Consider the following 18,248-nt stretch of genomic DNA (forward strand, 5'->3'; position numbering starts at 1 on the left):
TGAAGAGGAAAAGATTTCCATTGCATCTAATTTCTTGGAGATGTGTTGTACTCACAGAAATCAAGAGGTATTCAGGTCACATAATTCACTTTTCTTGGTGCAGAATTTCAGTGTTTTGGTTTAGAAGTAGAATGTACATATAGTGCTGGGTGCAGCTCACTGAAGACTCCACTGACCACCTTCCATGAACACAGCAGTTCAGAGGAAAGCAGGCAGGTTGCAGTCTACTTTTTATTGCAATTAGGTACCTGAATCTGAGCAAGCAACTGTGTTGCTCTCATTTGGTTACCACTTCAATGGCAGCTGGAGCCCAACCATTTTGCTGTTTCTGGATTGGTCATTCCAACGGCCACAGAGCCCCAGCTGTTCCTCAGTGCTGGCTGTCACAAAAGTCAACAGAATACCATTCACAGAGGCTTGAGCTAGATTTTATTTTAGGTTTGCTTTGCACTACTGGCCTTTCTTGGGAGAGGACAGCAGCAATCATGAGTGTGAAGCCAACAAATCAATGCACACTGCAGTACACAGCGACAAAGATGCTGCCAATGAAAATGCACACATATGGCCTGTTCAGCTCATACCAAGCCCTTGGGCCTGCCTGATCAAGAGGAGGTGGACACAAGCTCCAGCTGGCTGCCAAGCAGGAAACTGCCAGTGGATGCATATACTCTTTGCATACCCTTGGGATAACAGGACCTACAGAAGAGTTTCTGTAAACTCTGCTTCTCAAGTCTCTCTTTGGGCCGTAGTCTTTTCCAGGGTTTCCCCTGCTTGTTCCTGGACATGCACTTCAGTTACTTCAATCAGGAAAGTCTAAAGCTGTTCCATTCCAAACTGCAGGAATGGCTTTTCACTGCTGTTGGAGGCTACGCTGACTACCAGCCTCTCATCTATGCGGCTAAAGGGATGTTTGTGGCCTCAGAAGTGAAATCCTTCTCTTACAAGCAATTCCGGTCATGACCATCCACCAGTCGTGACCATCTGTCAGCTACAGACACAATTGTAAGCAGTGGTGTTTAGACCTGCTCTACAAATTTGTTTCAGGACTGATTCTCCACTTTTGGAATGTGTGGTGGGGGTTGCTCAACAGCTATGCTCCCCATATACTCCCCTTCAGCTCTGGCGTGGACACACGGAAGGTCCATCAGAATCAGACGCCTGTTCTTTCCAACATCTGCTCCATCAATAACACCACAATCCCATACTGCCCTCTGCAAGTGTGGGGTGGAAATTCTCTCTGGGAGACATGTGTGTACTAATTTTTTTTCCCTGGCTGTAAGCACACAGGAAGGAACATAATTCCTTGCTTCACCCAGGGGTAAAAGAGGGGCTCAACTATTTCTATAGGGTGACCAGTGAATCAGGATGTGCATTTATCTCCTTCAGGCTAGAACTGCCATCTAAACCAAATCCAGTCGCGGGAGTAATTTGTAATCTTGTCAGGGACTTGAGATGCTTTCAATCTGTTCGCCGGATAAACCAGATCTCATTGCGACGGTTAGGGACACCGGGATTCTCATACGCAGCCACCATGTAGATTTCACGAAGCACATTATCTGCAGAGCCCAGCAACTCCCAGAGAAGGTGGATCTCCCGAAGGATTGTTTCTTCATTAGTTGTCCCATAAAACACCCTTTACACAAGGTTAACAACAAAACAATTGCCCATAAAGATCAAGTGCTGGCAAGAAAAGCTTGCTTCCTAGCCACCCTTCCATCTGTACCAATCAGTGTATGGCTCCTGAATCTTCTTTGAGAATTACTACCCCAAAAGACAGCTTGCTTTCTATAAGGTTTTTCCTTTTTTCATTACTGAACCTCAGATCATTTTTAATGTGTCAACAGTGTTCCCCCCTTATCTTGTCCCCATCTTCCTTGCCATTCAGCTCCCTTTCCCAAGCTAGGATAAGAAAGCATCCATTCTTGCTTCCAGAACTTAAAGGCCTTTTCCACTGAGAAAACAGCCCCTGTGTGCAAGAAGACTGGCCCACCTGGTGATAGCTTGAAGTGGTGCTCTTTCTATGATTTGGATTTCAGGGTCCAAGGGAAGAGGGGGGTTAAGCTGAAATTCCTCTGGGAGGTAATAGGCAGTGATGACTTCTGGCAGCAATTCAGTGCCTTCCTTATTCAGATGGATCTCATTGATCACAGGCACCGTCATCCCCAAGTGGCAGCCTAGATAAAGACACATGCACACACACCACACACGCACACAAACACACACATACCAAACAGTGAAAGAGCAGGGTTCTAACCCGCCCCTTACTTCTCCAGTCCCAACAACCCAACTCTTGTAGGCTACCATGTCCCTGCCACAGCACTTGCTTGCATGTACCTACAGAATTCTCCTTGCAGATGTACCGTATTAGTTTCATGAAACCCATAGAGATGCTCTGTTCATACTTGGGTTCTCCTTTGGTGATGCATGCCCATTTCCCAGCTGGGTACAGCCGTTCCTCATATGTTATCTCCTCACACTGAACCGAGGAGAAGAAGAAGAGTTAGTAAGAGTCAGGTATATCCATAGGCACTCAAAGGACAGACAGGAAATTACATACTGAAAAAGCCTTAGCACTGATAGAAAGAGAAGAGTTGCTCTTAATCCAGCCCCCCCCCACCTAGAACAAAGGAAGTGCCACACTTCTGCAGCCAATCACAATCCAAATGGGAAATCCAGACTCAAGAATTGAAGGCTTAGGCCAAATGCATCCCAATAAACATTAGGCCTAAACTGGGATTTAGTGAAAGAACTATATAATCTATAGAAAGAGCTATAAAATCTTTAAAGGTGCTTATCTGATCAATTGTTTTAACTAATTTTGTAAAAAATAATAATAATAATCACAGGTATTATGATGCTTTTATTACAACAAACCATTACGGCTTCTCTTATTTAAACAACGACTAACCATTAATTATTTGGAAATTTAAAAATACACTTCAGTCAGCAGGTCAGGGCTCCTATGACTGAATGCTCCATCATCATAATCCGTGAAATACCTGACACACAGAAAATGAAATGTCAAAGAGGATTGAAGCTTAGCTTCCTCCCTGACAGAATAGCTTTCTGTGTGCAGGGATTTCCCCCTCCCCATTCAATTGCGTGATTGCAGCCTGAAGTACTTTATCATCATCATCACCATCAGTATTTATATACTGCTTTTCAACAAAAAAATTCACATTTTCTTATTCCAGAAACAGGTTCACTGCACATCTTCTGTTTGTGAGAACTAAGATTTGGTCATGCTATCTAGAAGAGACCCAAAGATTCAGGTGATACATAAGATTTAAGTCAGTCTAGAAAAACCTTGGCAGTGGATAGCATAGGATTATGCTGTTATATGAGAGAGTTTCAGAGCAAGGAAAAGAATGCCAGGTATGCTGATTACATCATGTCACTTGCACTGACCCTGAAAATGGTCCATCATCACAATCCTAAGCATGCTTACTCATAAATAAATTCCACTGAGTTCAATGGAACTTGCTTCCAGGTAAGTATGTATAGGATTGCAGCCTAACAGTATCTGACATACTATTTTTTATTGCCAAAATATGGGGAATTAAAAAGAAGGTTTCGGAAGTGCGCTCAAATAAATGCAAGGTATAGCAAAAGCTGCAGTCAATAATGATGGGCAATCCATGCTAAATTTGAGTGACTAGAAGAGGCACTTATGGCCCAATCCTAACCAATGTTCCAGCACTGATGTAGATGCTAGGGGTGTGTGTGCTGCATCCTGTATGGGGGGGGGGCAGTCATGCAGACCTCATCAAGGCAGGGAAACATTCATTTTCTTATCTTGGGGTTACATTTTGGCTGCATCAGTGCTGGAAAGTTGGATAGGATTGGGCCCTTAGTCAATGAGAAACGGCTAGTTGGCATATGCACCAAAACATACAGTGTCAAACTTCTGCCTTCAGCAACCAGGAAACTGAGACACTTTCTGCCATGGAAGACCAGGCTGACTGAATCCAATAAATTATGCTGAAAAATCTATAAAGTCATGGCAGGCTTTTGATCCCTTTAAGACTAACATTCAGAGGCTAAATTGGCTAAAATTACAAAATGATGAATAAAATGCCCACTGTTCATTATGATCCCAGTGTCTGGAAGAAGGCCAGTTATTGGCCCTTCTCAACTATGTCCCTAATTGCAGCCAATTTGCTTTGTCCCATGTAACTCCACAACTTGGTTCCCAACCCACACAGCCCCAACTACACATGGTTCTATTTCGGGTCGGTTTCCTGCAACTGGACAAATAGCAGCTTTGAGGGGGTAATTTTAATTGGGGTTATGGTCCCATATATGGAGGAGCCCAACTTGGATTGAGACCACAGCACTGGGGGGGGGGCTGGCGGCGGTGAACTCTTCCCACAATGCACTGCATTCCCAGTTAATACTACCCCCCCCCCAAAGGCAGTATCTGCCCAGTGGGAGGAAACTTACTGGTATCACATGTGGTACCTGTAAGTTTTCTCCTGCAGGACAAATGGCAGCATTTGGGATGGATTTCAATCAAGAAACCAGTGCAGGCAGAGGTTAAGTGTTAACTCAGGGGAGTTGTTGGGGATGGTCCCAATACAATTTGGAAGGAGTGGGCACAGTTGCTATAAATGGTTTTTTAATGTTTTTTTAACTTTCCAAACCATACCCAGTTTAGCCCTGGGAAAAACAAAAATAGTGCATACACTATTCCTTAGCTCACCACTAGAAGGTGCTAATTTGGCAGTTGATGTACTGTACGAGAAAGCAATTAAAACAAAAGGGCAAGCAGACCTTGAAAGAGGGGATATAGTCTCTTATATTTGTAAGAAAAAATATTATTGCACTGTTCTCTAATATAGGTGGGGCCTTCATATCCATGGATTATTCATCTGCAGATCTGGTTCAAAGTGGGTCCCCTGGACCCGCGTGGAGTCAGACTTGGCTCCAGCTGAGCCCTCCGGAGGCAACCAGAGCTGTGCATATGCCCGCTGCCTCTGTGGGCTTTAGAATGTCCTTTTCAGACAAAAAAAACGCTACATCCTGCTTCCCAAGGGGAAACCACAGCTCTGGTCGCCTCCGGAGGGTCAGGGGAGGCTGATTGCGGATTTAATTATCTACGAAATTTGGCATCTGTGGGAGATCCAAGAACGGATCCCCTGTGGATATTGAGGCTTTACCTGTATCTTCCTCTGTTCACAGAAGAAGCTTTGCATACAAAGCTGGAGGGGCAATTTTTGGTGGTTCTGACTTCCCTCTGCAGTCCTCATGTCCTGCAAAAGTCTGTTCCTCAGGCTCCCCTAACCCTTAGGGTAGGGCTTTTCAGACTGAGGCATCACAATGCCCCAGCCTGTGGGCCCTGGCCTGTTTCCCCTTAAGGGGCGGGGGCAGCCAGGAGGCAGGGAGGAGTCAGCGGCTCGATCCCCAGGAGGGCTGCAGCCCCCTGTGCCCCCCCATCTACCCCAAGGCTGCGGTTTTCAAACTGCCAGGGTGTTTGAAAGCCGCAGTAAGTTCTTGTGGGGGCGGGGGGAAGGCAGCGGCATGATCCCCAGGATTACGCCACTCAGGGGGGTTGCAGGAGCTTGGGTACACTTACCAGAGCCTCCTGCAGCATCCCGGGGGTGCAGGGAGCCCTGCACGGCTGTCCACAGGGCTTCCTGAAGCTTCACAAGTGAAAGCGCTTCCGATCGCTCTACTTTCACTTGTGAAACTTCAGGGAGCCCGGCAGACAGCCGTGCAGGGCTCCCTGCACCCCCGGGAGGCTGCAGGAGGCTCTGGTAAGTGTACCCAAGCTCCTGCAACCCCCCTGAGTGGCGTAATCCTGGGGATCATGCCGCTGCCTTCCCCCCGCCCCCACAAGAACTTACTGCGGCTTTCAAACACCCTGGCAGTTTGAAAACCGCAGCCTTGGGGTAGATGGGGGGGCACAGGGGGCTGCAAAGAAAATGGAGATTAGCAAAAATCATCCCTTCTTCCTTGAACTAGTGGAATAAGCTGTTAGCACACAACCCATTGCATTGATTCTCCTTTTTCACACTTGCATAATGCAAACAGAACTAACATCAATGGAGGTGGGGGGGAGGGAAGAGGACAAAACTGTATAAATTCTTATATTCTAGTTGCCTAATATTTTGCCTTTTGAGAAGCAACACACCAGCAGAGGCAATGGCCCAAAATAATGTGGCACATGAAAGACACTTGTACCATCTTAAAGTCTAACCAGTTTATTTGAGCACAAGATTTATACACTGCTATTTATTTCATCACACAAATGAAATCTTCATGTATCCAATAAAGTGGACAGCAGTCTTCAAAAGATTATGAGGAAATAAACTGGCTTTAAAAGTGCTACAAAATCTGTAAGTCTGCTGTTTTTGCTGCACCAGACTAACATGGTTATGCCTCTGGAAGATCTTGAATGTGAAGTGAAGCAGATAGCAGAAGAAACCAAGAAGTGTCTATAAACAATATTTTGCAGCCCTTGAAATAAGGCATTCTATCTACTGTTTATTCTGGAAGCGTAAACAAGCATTTGAATTTGAAACGAATGCATGGATCACAAGATGTTTAAGTACAAGTTTAATGATAACAAAACTTACATTAGAGTGTTGGGAAGTTATGGTATGGACTCTGGGAAGGAGGATGAGAGGTCACTTTCACTCTCTTACTCACACACACACACACACACACACAAACCATTCTTCAGAATCAGCATTCCACACCTCTCTGGAAATGATGCTAGGGCTCACCTTCTCATGCTTTGACAAAGTAGCATAGGGCACAGGCTCTCGTGAGCGGTTATGCCGTGTCATTTGCACAATTGGACCTGCCATCGCTACAAAAATAGAGTAAATTGCAAAAAATTGAATTTAGTTACAGTTTAACATTTTTCTAAAATCCCCAGACTCTCCCCTTTTCTGCCTATGTTAATACAAGAAGCTTTCCCTAGGCCTAACTGCAGTGAGGGTGACCATAGATCTATGAATCTAATTTCCTAAGTGGAATTGTTTACTCCTGAAATGGTATGGCTGGACCAATAACATTAAACTTTAAATTTTTTTCTGGGAAAAACAACTGACCAACTCAAAAGATTTTACATATCCTTTTGCATACCTTTGCTCATGCAACATTCTCAACAATTCAATCCTATAAAATGGCATTCAGAGTACTATAGGATATGGTATATGCCCTCAAAGGCCAGCGAAACACCAGCCTCTCTGGCACAGTCCCAGTTACACTGGTGTGTGTGTGGGTGTGTCCCAAATGCCAGAACAATGTGCTTAGGGTATGACAGTAACAGATGATGAGACCACATCTGATGTATTGTGTCCAGTTCTGGTTGCCACATCTCAAAAAGAATATAGTGGAACTGGAAAACGTGGCAAAGAGAGTGACCAAAATGATGGGACACCTCCCTGATGAGGAAAGGCTAAAGCGTTTGGGCTCTTCACTCTAGTAAAAAGGCTCCAGAGGGGGGAAGACATACAAAATTATGCATATGTTGGATAGTTCTTTTCCCTCTCACACAACAGCAGAACCAGAGTTCATCCACTAAAAATGACTGGCAGGAGACACAGAATAGACAAAAAGAAATATTTCTGTACCCAATGTGTAATTAATCACTGGAACTCCCTGCCACAGGATGCTGTGATAGCACCTGACCTAGATGTCTTTAATAGGGGATTGGGCAGATTTATGGAAGAAAAGCCCATCACAGGATACAAGCCATGATGACAACATGCAACCTTTGGTTTCAGAGATAGCCTCTCTCTGAATGCCAGGTACAAGGGAATGGCAACAGGATACAGGTATCTTATGGTCCTGAGTACTCCCGGAAGTATCTGGTGGACCACTGTAAAATACAGGAAGCCGGACTAGATTGGATTGATCTAGCAGGGCACTTCTTATGATAGATGACACTTGGACTTATCACCAGCGTAATGTCAGCGCCACAGGATAGCATTGAGAGTTATTTTACTAATGAACATTATCTTCTAATCGGTAGCTTCATAGCAAATAGAAAGAGATGAGAAAATTTTCTGTATGATAATGGTACTAGTAAAGACCACAGGAAATTTGCATGTGAGGGGACGGCATCACAGACTTTTGCCCCAGGCGTGGGGCTGGGGAAGTCCGCCACTGAATTGGATGCTAAGAAAGCAGGCCCTGTATAAAATATCAACTGGCTTTCCAGAATACAGTTTTTGGGTCTGGACATCAGAAGAAAACACATTTACACTACAGAGGGAATAAAGAAACGAAGCAAAAAGAAAGTATCCTGTGTAAGCATTACTTGGGAGACACTGGCCTATGGAACATTACCTGCCTTCATATGCCTTGGAGCTAGGCAATGATTTCTTACCTTGAGGGAGTGTCACTTGGTGAGTGCTGGCTATTGTCTCCCAATGAGAAAACAGTCTATTCTGTTCCTCCCCATCCATTGGTTCCTCCTCTTCATCAGGGATCTCATCATCCATTTCATTCAGTTCCTCAAGGGTAATACGAGCCATCTTAACACAACAGTTCCTGCAAAAAATTCAACAGATAATTCTAGACCCTGCACAGTTAAAATGCAGGCCATAATGGCTCTTCTTCCATTATAAGAAAAGCACTTTGTGGTCAGCCCCAGGCCACCACTACTTTGCTCACTGCTGTGACATTTCCTGGCACATTTATTTGGTACAGAAAAATTACAACAATGTGCAGAAACTGGACCTAATGCGTTAAACTCATTCTAGTTTCCAAAAGCTGAAGAGAAGCCATTACAAATATCTGAGGGCTAAGCCACTTGTTACGTTGATGATTGGAACTCCCAACATAATTTTCTTCTTGTAATTGCAATCGTAGGAAGGCCCTACTTGGATCAGGAATGAGGAGAAGAGGGAGTCCAACCCTTACTCCATCAAGATCCTGATATAAACATCTGCCCCCCCCCCGCAATTATGCTGATAACATTTCTACCTTTCTTTACCATCAAACGCTGGGGGAGCAGTTGAAACCCTGGAACGTTGTCCGCACTGAGGATCTGGATATGGGTTAACAAGCTGAAATTAAATTCAGACAAAACAGAGGTCTTGGTTCAAAAATACACAATGCAGCTACTGGAATACTGACATGCTCTGAATTGGATTGCACTCCCCTTGCAGAAGAAGGTTCTCAGCATGGAGGTCCTCCTGGATTCTCTGCTGCTCCTGGATGATCAGGAGGTGCAAGTGGCCAGGGAGGCCTTTGCTGAGGTTAGGGTGGTGCACTAACTCTGGTCATACTTGAGTTGACCCAAATGCAAATGTCCATGCCTTGGTGACATTGTGTCTTGACTACTGTAATACACTCCTTGAGGGTCTACCTTTGAAGACTGTCTGGAAACTGCGGCTAGTACAGAATGCAGCGCCTAGGAGTCTTGATCAGTTGATTCAATCCAACGATTGCTCCTGTGTTACAGTGGTTAGCAGACATTTCTGGGCCTTTTTCAAGCTGCTGGTTTTGACCTTTAAAGCCCTATACAACTTGGGACCAGGGTATCTGAGGAATCATCTTTGCCCAAATGAACTGGTCCAATAATCTGCTGACAGTAGTCAGCAGAGGGGGCCCTACTGTGTGTGTCACCTCTGGCGAAAGTTAGGTTGGCAGCAACAAGGAGCAGAATTGTGCTGACAAATTTACAGTTGAACTCCCCCCTCCCTATGGGATGAAGAACTGGTTTTTTCCTGTTTGCCTTCTGGTGCAGACTGAATTTCAATTTGGTTTTTACTTTAGTTTGTTAGGTTTTAGCGTTGCTGTTTTTAGGCTACTTTCTTGCTGCTGTTGTACTGCTCTATAATGTTTTGTGATTTTGATAATCGTTTTACTTTTTCATTGTGTTGTATTTCATGATTTTGCATTTCATTATTATTTTTCACATTTTTATGCCACCCTTCCTCCAAGGAGTTCAGGGACGAGTACACAGTTCTTTCCCTCCTTCAGTTCTCACAACAACCCTATGAGAAAGATTATGATCTTGGCTGCCTTGAGTGCCCCAATTATTGGGGGTGGGAAGCAGAGAAATAAATTTCTTAAAACATTATTAGCTGTGGAGGGAAAAATGTACAGGCATAATTTATGCCATACATTCTCCAATCTGTGGGTTAATGGAAGGGGGGAACGGGGGTTGGATCAAGAGGATGTGTGGCATAAGTGGAAGGAATGAACACCCTTCTCCAACCCAAATTTGGGGCTCTTGATTTTACATGAAAAAATTACATTGGGAACGCCTGTCACTGAGCTCCAGCATACTGTGTAGCTTGGCTCTCAGCACGAAGAACTTCATGCTGGGAACTTCACACAGGGGTTCAGTGACGTTTCTACTCTTAGAGTGAATGTGTCAATGCTCAGTGAATGTATCTAAGGGCTGAGGAGCCTCAGATTTCTTCTGTATGGCCTGCAGGTTTCTGCTTCACACGAGATGCAAACTTCTTCCTAAAGAAAACATATTCAGTCCCATAGACTATTTTTACAACCCTACTGGAGGTGTATCCTTCTCCTCCTCCAGAAAAGCTGTACCTCAGCTGCCAACTGAGCCAGTGCATGCAGAATGACACATTTTTATCCTATTCTTCTGGGAAACTTCACTCAGTTTTTGAAGACAGCTTTCTACTGTACCACCACACCTGGATCTGTTGGAGATTTTCTGTATATATGAACCAACCAGGGCCTAGGAGAGGGGATAAAGGGGGTAATTTGTACCTAGGCCCAGGGTTAAAAAGGAAGCCAAAGGAGAGGGCCCAGAAATTTCCTGGGATCTTACATTTTCCTATCTACTCAGACTTGTTGCCTGCATAGGATCCTGGGGACTACCACAGAAGCGTGCGGCTGCAACTACTGGCAAACCTTACATGCTGGGCCAAGGAATGCATACATGACACTCCTTAACACAGTATCAAATTTGGGAGGAAACAGGACTGCTACAGTAGCTCTTTTGCTTGTGGATCTGCTTACCATGAAGGAGTGTATAGGAGCCTTACCACGAAGGAGTGTATGGGAGCTCAGGGACACAGATGCCGGACTACAGCTGCTGCAGATGCAAGTTTTGGTAAGCACAGGCCACTTTCTGTTTTAGTGCGAACCTAAATATGAAGATGCTAATTTTCTGCAAAGATTTTCACATTTGAAAGATTTTAAAGAGACTTAGGAGTGTGTTTGGTTTTCCATATTACTGTAATTAGCTGCCAGTGCCACATGGGTGGGTAGAGATGGGCTCCAAAGGCTTTTCCAGCTATCTTCACCCTCCTCCTATCCTGTTTCGCCACTCCCTGCCCCATTCTGCTTGTCTGTCACCACCCTCCCCCACTCTGTTTCACCCCTCCCCCTTTGCAAAGGGGCCCAACAGAAACTTTGTAACCCTGACAAAATTTCTCTCAGAGGCCCTGGAACCAACAGAGTCCTTCATATACACGAGTTTTTTCTGATATTATAACTGTAGGAAATCTAACATAGTATGCCAGGAAGAGAAACTCTGGTGGTGAAAAGGGATGTGGGGGTTCAGTGACATCTCAGAAGATGTCAGATAAAGTGCCCTGGAGTGGCAGTGTGGAATAGCAGCTACTCTTGGACTTAGACTTAGACCAAGGAGATCAGGTTCAAGTCTTCACCTTGGGCCAGTTACTGCTTTACAGCCTAACCTACCTTACAGGATTGTTGTGAGGATAAAATTAGGAGGGTACTGTGTGAGCTGTATGCACTAGCTCTTTGGTTGAACGGCAAGATAGAGAGTTAATTAATAACAACTATTCAGATAAATTGAAGGAGACGTCAGGAAGGAATAATGTGAGAGGTCTCTCCCTATATTGCTATGTACCAGGTAGGTGTGGTGGGTGAGGAGGCAGGTAAGGCAGAGCCTCCACACCGGAGTCTTTTGAAAAGCGCTGCCACCGTGTGAGGCACCCAAGCACCCACAACCCAAGGCACCTCACAGGGCTGCAGCACTTTTCAAAGGACTCCAGTGGGGAGGCTCTGCCTCACCTGCCTCTGCGCATGGGTTGTGGGTGCTTGGGCGCCTCACACGGTGGCAGCGCTTTTTGAAGGACTCTGGTGGGGAGGCTCTGCCTCACCTGCCTCTGTGCATGGGTTGTACGTGCTTCTACACCTCACATGGCGCAGGTGGGGAGGCCCTGCCTCACCTGCCTCCTCACCCAACACAGTCCCTGCAACGTACTAGGCAGAGGTTTAACAGGTGCCTTTCTCCCTCAGTGACAAGGAAAAGCTGCACCAACTGAACTTCTGCCTGCCACCTCAGTCCAACTAGGGCAGCCACAAGCAGGCGACGCCTCCAGCGACCCGCCCTGGCAATCAGGCGCAGGAAGGAGGACAACCGGTTCTCCCTTCAGGCGGGGCTGGCACTGTGCGGGGGCATTCAAGGTCGAGCAGGTGGAGCCGGGGCGGGGCGGAGCAGCCGGGAACAGCTGTGCAGGGCCGCGAGGGGGCGGGGGGAAGACGGCGCCCGCTGCTGCACGGGGGGGGGGGGCGGGCGAGCGATGGGGGTCCCGCACTGGCGCCCGATCTCAGGCAGCGCTCAGGCCCCGCCTCGCCCAGACCCCAACCGCCAATCCCTCGGCCTCGCGCCACCAGGGGAAGGGGAGGGGGAGCGCGCGCGCAGTTGGCCAGCAGAGCCGAGCCGAGCCGAGGCGGGGGTCTTCTCCCACTCCCCACTCCCCCCGCGGGGGCAGCTGAAGCCGTTACCTGGCACTTCCTGCGCCTCCTAGACCCGGAAGGCTCTCGTTCTGCCGAAGGAGAGGGAGGCGGGAGGCCGGCCGTGAGTCAGCCGAGCGGGGGGGGGCGGGCAGGCGGAGCCTGAGCCTCGGGGACGCCACCAGGCGGCCTTCCCGCTTCCCTCCGCTCCCGAGGGAGTGCGGTCAGGGTGGCTCCCTCACCCGCATTTCCGGCTCCCGTGGAGGAGGCTGGAGCGCTCCTGTGCCGGGCAGGAAGAGTGGGGGTGCCCAGGGACCTGCGGGGGAGGACAGGCAGGTGAGGCAGAGCCTCCCCACCAGAGTCCTGCGAAAAGCAAGCGCCGCCACAGTGTGAGGTGTGCAAGCACTCAAAACCCACTCGCGCGTGGGGGGGGCCCTGCTGGGGCAGAGTTCAGGGCCCTGTGGGTCCAAGAAAGCAGGGGCGTGCGGTGGGTGGGGAGGCAGGTGAGGCAGAGTCTCCCCACCGGAGTCCTTCCAAGGGCACCGCCGCCGCCATGGGAGCGCATTGCGTGTGGGTTGTGAGTGCTTGCGCGCCTCCCACGGTGGCGGCGCCCTTGGAAGAACTCTGGTGGGGAGGCTCTGCCTCACTTGCCTCCCCACCCACCGCACGCCCCTGCCATCAGGAACACACAGAACTTTAATTTGCAAATTAATCCACATCACTTATGAGTCTCAGCGCTGGTGTAGTGAAGACACTGGCCTGTGCATCAGGATTTCCTTCATTCAAATCTCACCTCTGTCATGAACGCACTAGGGTGGCCTCAGACAAGATACTCCCTCTCATCTGTGCCCCGTCACTACAACATGAAGAAGGTGCTTTTCAGGATTTTTGTAAATGTATCACGATACTATACGTGAAATGCTTTGCACAATCAAGAAGTGTTAGGAAAATGAAAAATAATATTACTATCCTCCCATCTTCCATTGCACCCGAAATCCATATATGTTGAATGAATTACAGACATGCGGTAATGATAGAGTTTCCCCCCCTGCAATCCAGTATCCTTTGCAATGGGGATGGAAGAGTCTTTCTGGTAAGAAAGAGAAATAATGCACCCACACTCATCCCTGTTTGAGTAAGTACTGTAAATACAGGCAATATTGTTTGCATGCTCAGAACTGAGAATATGGTTTCTTCCATTGTTTTTTATTGTCATAATTGTTGCACGATGAAGAGGTAAGTGCAAATAAGATGCGACTCAACAGCAAGAAGATTTACTCTGGAGGCTCTCAGAAAAATAGCTTTTGTGGTCATCACTTATTTATTAAGTCTGGGGTCTCCAAACCCCGGCCCGGGGGCGAGATGCGGCCTGCAGCAAGCCTCTTTCCGGCCCACAGCCAACCTCTTGTCCCCTGAAAGCCTCTAGCCCACTCAACTGAACATGACCAGAACTGTGCTCTGATTATGTCTGGAGGGTGTTCTGAGGGCCAGAGAGGTGGAATGAATGAGCCCATTCATTCATTTATTCACTCAGATTCCATCTCTAAGTTCCATCTCTTATTTATTTATTTAAATTTTATATTTAAATTGTTTTTCCGGCCCTCCACACCACACCAGATATTTGATGTGGCCCCCTGGCCAAAAAGTTTGGAGACCCCTGTATTAAGTTAAAACAACAACAATCAGAAGTGAATCATGAGTGACACATGGCTAATGGCAGGTCTTCCTGCAGTTATTTCTGTTGCTTTGTACTACAGTTCTTACTAAGGCAGACACAGGCGATGTGGCCAGAGTAGGGACAAGGCTAGTAGAGTGGAGTGTAAGCATATTGATTCTGTGTGTTGATTCTTGTCTTATGTGTCAAGTTGTCCCTTTAGTTAGACAAAGTAACCTCCACAACATTCTCCTGCACTTCTCTGTTTGCTTGAGAAGTTCAACTCCCTGAAGTGGGGATACTTCATTTGGGAGACCCCTCACCAAAGAAGGCTAGAAGAGGGGAGACAGGGTGACTACAGTGCAAAATAGGTGGTACTGGGGACTAGAAAAGGGAGACTGGGAGCAGGCACTGAAGGGTTAAGTAATCTTGAGAGCACAGTAGGAGATGAGCTCCTCTCAGCAGCGCTTTCTGATGGGAAGGGTCAGGGAAGAGGTAAGTCTCTGTACCTCAGCTCAGAGAGCTGGTGCTTCAAGTAAGAGCTATTAGCACTCATTCTGTGCAACAGAGTGATAAGTGCATTCACCAAAACTTCTAATCCACAGCAGCAGGAGGGAGTTTATCTAGTCTGGTAGTGGTCCCATAAGGGTTAGTGTTTCCCAGTGACAGAGTACTCTTCTCGTCCATGGTAGTGATATCAACATGAGAAAAAACAGTTCTACTGTGTGAAGAGATTGTAGCTTCCCCAATAGCGATCAACTTGACATGCAGGTATGGTGAAGCGGTCAGCATCTGAGAGGGTGCAGAGATGGCTGTAATGTCAGGTTCAGTTGGAAGTGACCGAGGAGAGATCAACACTGCTTGCACTGAGGCCTCTCCTCTCAGCCCGAAGTCCTTGTGAATCCTGGGGGGGGGGGGGGGAGAGAGAAACCTTTCTCATGAAAGCATATTATCACGTCAGCTTTCAGTGATGTAAACAGCACAAGTCCAATCAGGGAAGGGATAATTAAGACACTTTATAATGACAATTCTGAAGAGGAAAATCCATGCCTTAATCTTCATCTTATCCAGGGAAACTCAAGCAACACCAAAAAGGTCAAATATTTAAATAATCTGCATAAAGGGCCACAGATTCTTCTGCTCTTTCTTCCAGAAGCAATTACTGCAGTCACATGCACACTTCCTAAATTGCACACCTTATTTAACACAGGCTAAAGTTCCATATAGTACGTGACCCAGCACACCACTGTATATAACAACAGCTTCCAAACAGCCATTGCTATTATCAAGGAGCCAGTTTGTTAATTATCTCAGAAACCATCGCTAGGAAAATTGGGTCACACGTTTCTGCTATATAACTGTCTGTGAGAGCTCTCAGTCTGTATTGTGTGGAAGATCTCTGGACCATGTAAATCAGTCCTTTGTGTATTTTTCCCAGTTTTCACTTTGGTATATTTCCCTTGCTCTTTGGATTATTGCTGACACCAAAACAGATACCCATACTATGTGGCTCTTATATAGTTCTGACAAGTTACAGATTAGTTTAGGCATAGTAGTTTTATGCAACTTTCGTTCTTGCTTATCTGCCTATTGAGAGAAAAGTTGTAAATAAACTGCAGTGAATATTGGGCATAAGGAAAGTTATGCTCTCACCTGGAAATCCTCACTGGATTTATTCAGGTAGTTCAACGAAGCTGCTCGTTTCATACTAATAAAAGAGAAACAAAACACTGTCTATAACACTGTGTCATTGGTCTATTCTTCTCATTGACCTGTGAACATGCAGTATGTAAGAAAGGGCCATACTGGGAATTTCTGCTTTGGGCTAGGAATCTTGAACGCTCTCTTCCAGCAGGGCTACACTCTATCCCTCTGTGCCTAGTGCAACAGAAGATGTGGAATGTGGATCTAGATTTACATCCCTTTGCCACATGTTAATAATAATAATAATATAATGTTCATCTTGAGATTGATACAGTAGTCTTGTGATCAATATGATCCAAAAGCAAACAAAAACCTGTCAGAAAACACCTGTAGGATGCTGAAGTGTAGTTTTATCAGGTACATAAGATCCTATTCTCTGTGTCATTAAATATACCTGAGTTGAGGATACTGTTTGCTAAAGAAAGATTATTCTAGCTGTTCTCACAGAATCCATTGTTGCAAAGAAACCAAAGTGTTATGCATTTATCAAAAGTAGGTTTATGGAAAGGTAATGTAAAACTGGATTTTTCACATAAAAGTATTCTTCAAAGTCCTGAGTTTGATAGACTATGAGGATTCTAATGAAAGCAAAAGTAAATCACTCAAGACTGAAGCCAGCTCTAGCTACAGCCAATAAAAACAACTGAACTGGAGATAAATGGATTCTGCAGTCTCTGAGAAGGGGTGGGAGAGGCTAGAGTGATCACAATGGACTGAAAGCAACAAGCACAAGAGCACGCAAGGAAAGAGTTGCCTACTTGCTATTCCTTGGTTCCAGTGGGCCGTTCCCCTGCAGCTTCTTGACCAGCATCTCACTGCTTCTCCTGATCACATCCCGAATCTTTCCAAATGAACCGCTGCGTTGGAGGGCACCAGAACCATCCTGGAAAAGAAAAGGACATGGCAAGTGGTGATAAGATAGTAGATGAACACCAGCTGTCCACACAGAAGAAAACACTGCCTCAGACCCACATAACAACTTAGAACATAACATAAGAACAGCCCCACTGGATCAGGCCATAGGCCCATCTAGTCCAGCTTCCTGTATCTCACAGCGGCCCACCAAATGCCCCAAGGAGCACACCAGATAACAAGAGACCTCATCCTGGTGCCCTCCCTTGCATCTGGCATTCTGACACCTCATCCTGGTGCCCTCCCTTGCATCAACAGCATTTTGATAAGATATCTGTAAAAGGCCAAAAGTGTTTTATTGCTGGCTCTCTGCTTTCATTTGTCCCTATTGCAATTTTTTTATTGTTATTGCTGTGTTCTTGTCTTTCTTTGAACAGCAAGCTGCTTTTGAGAACAATTCCTGATGTGGGCTATAAATGTCCATCAATAAATGCTTAAACACACATACCACTTTTGCCCCTCCTTTACAGTACAATCCTATGCATGTCTACTCAGAAGTAAGTCCCACTGAATTCAATGGGATGTACTCTCAGATAAGTGCACATATAGCATTGCAGCCTTAGGGCCCAATCCTATCCAATTTTCTAGTGCCAGTGCAGCCGTGAAGCATGCACTGCATTCTCTGGTGGAGGGACAGTCACAGGGACCTCTCAAGGTAAGGGAACATTTGTTCCCTCACCTTAGTGCTGCATTGCAGCAGCACCGGTGCTGGAAAGTTGGATAGGTTTGGGCCCTTAGTCTTGGGCTCAGAGTGAGTTGTAGATTTGAACAAAAGAGTCAAGGGGTAACACTTTTTCTGGACTGTATCCATCTTAGGTTGCAGGTGGGGGGGGCACATGTCTGAATGTTCGTCCATGAAAAAAACAAATTCCATGAAGAAATTAGAACGTGTTGCAAAAGGGTTCAACCCAGACTTCTCCTTTATTATTTCTCTCTGTGTAGGAAGTTTGGGGTTTTGTTTTGTTTTTTTACCTCCTGGTGGGAAGAGCATTAAACAGACATAATTTTCCCACCTACAACCTCATAGTACAGTCTATGAAAAGCTCTGCCTCTCGATTCTACTAGATGGTGGCCTTCACTTTCACACAGAGGCAACATCTGAAAAAAGGAAGAAAAATCCTTACACATCTTACAGATGGATCCCTGCACATTATTCTTTTACATACAAGGACACAGCCTCACTGATGTTAGCACATCCTTAGACAAACATGAACAATGAATATGGCCAGGGAGGTAGAACAAGATAAAAGAGTGAGGCTGCAATCCTATCCACATTTACCTGGAGTAAGCCTCATTGACTATAATGGGACTTACTTCTGAGTAGATATGCATAGAA

At 46.1% G+C, this 18,248-nt stretch overlaps 2 protein-coding genes across 8 annotated transcripts in view; both read right to left on the reverse strand.

Annotated features, from left to right (window-relative positions):
* Positions 1-412: 412 nt before the first annotated feature.
* On the reverse strand, positions 413-12,850 carry LOC136636643 (heme-binding protein 1-like). 3 transcript variants are annotated; one of them, XM_066611833.1, is made up of 7 exons: positions 12,694-12,850; positions 8,951-9,023; positions 8,342-8,505; positions 6,729-6,814; positions 2,335-2,476; positions 1,991-2,174; positions 413-1,633 (listed from the first exon to the last, which is right to left on the reverse strand). In XM_066611833.1, exons 3-7 carry the CDS (start codon positions 8,487-8,489, stop codon positions 1,459-1,461), a joined length of 735 nt encoding a protein of 244 aa, XP_066467930.1. In that variant the 5' UTR covers positions 8,490-8,505; positions 8,951-9,023; positions 12,694-12,850; the 3' UTR covers positions 413-1,458. The 3 variants fall into 3 exon arrangements, with proteins under 3 accessions (XP_066467930.1, XP_066467928.1, XP_066467927.1); XM_066611831.1 differs by having other exon boundaries at positions 8,941-9,004; positions 12,694-12,849; XM_066611830.1 differs by having other exon boundaries at positions 8,941-9,023; positions 12,694-12,849.
* A 1,190-nt stretch (positions 12,851-14,040) lies between these two features.
* The window catches only part of KLC4 (kinesin light chain 4), a 75,068-nt gene continuing 70,860 nt past the window's right edge, over positions 14,041-18,248 (reverse strand). For all 5 annotated transcript variants that reach the window (XM_066624835.1, XM_066624824.1, XM_066624794.1 and 2 more), the window contains 3 exons: positions 16,759-16,883; positions 15,950-16,004; positions 14,041-15,200 (listed from right to left, as the gene is read on the reverse strand). In XM_066624835.1, coding sequence (XP_066480932.1) covers positions 15,123-15,200; positions 15,950-16,004; positions 16,759-16,883 — 258 coding nt within the window. In that variant the 3' untranslated portion in view covers positions 14,041-15,122. The remainder of the gene's footprint in view (positions 15,201-15,949; positions 16,005-16,758; positions 16,884-18,248) is intronic.

Source organism: Tiliqua scincoides, chromosome 1 (genome assembly GCF_035046505.1).
Source record: "Tiliqua scincoides isolate rTilSci1 chromosome 1, rTilSci1.hap2, whole genome shotgun sequence".
NCBI lineage: Eukaryota > Metazoa > Chordata > Lepidosauria > Squamata > Scincidae > Tiliqua > Tiliqua scincoides.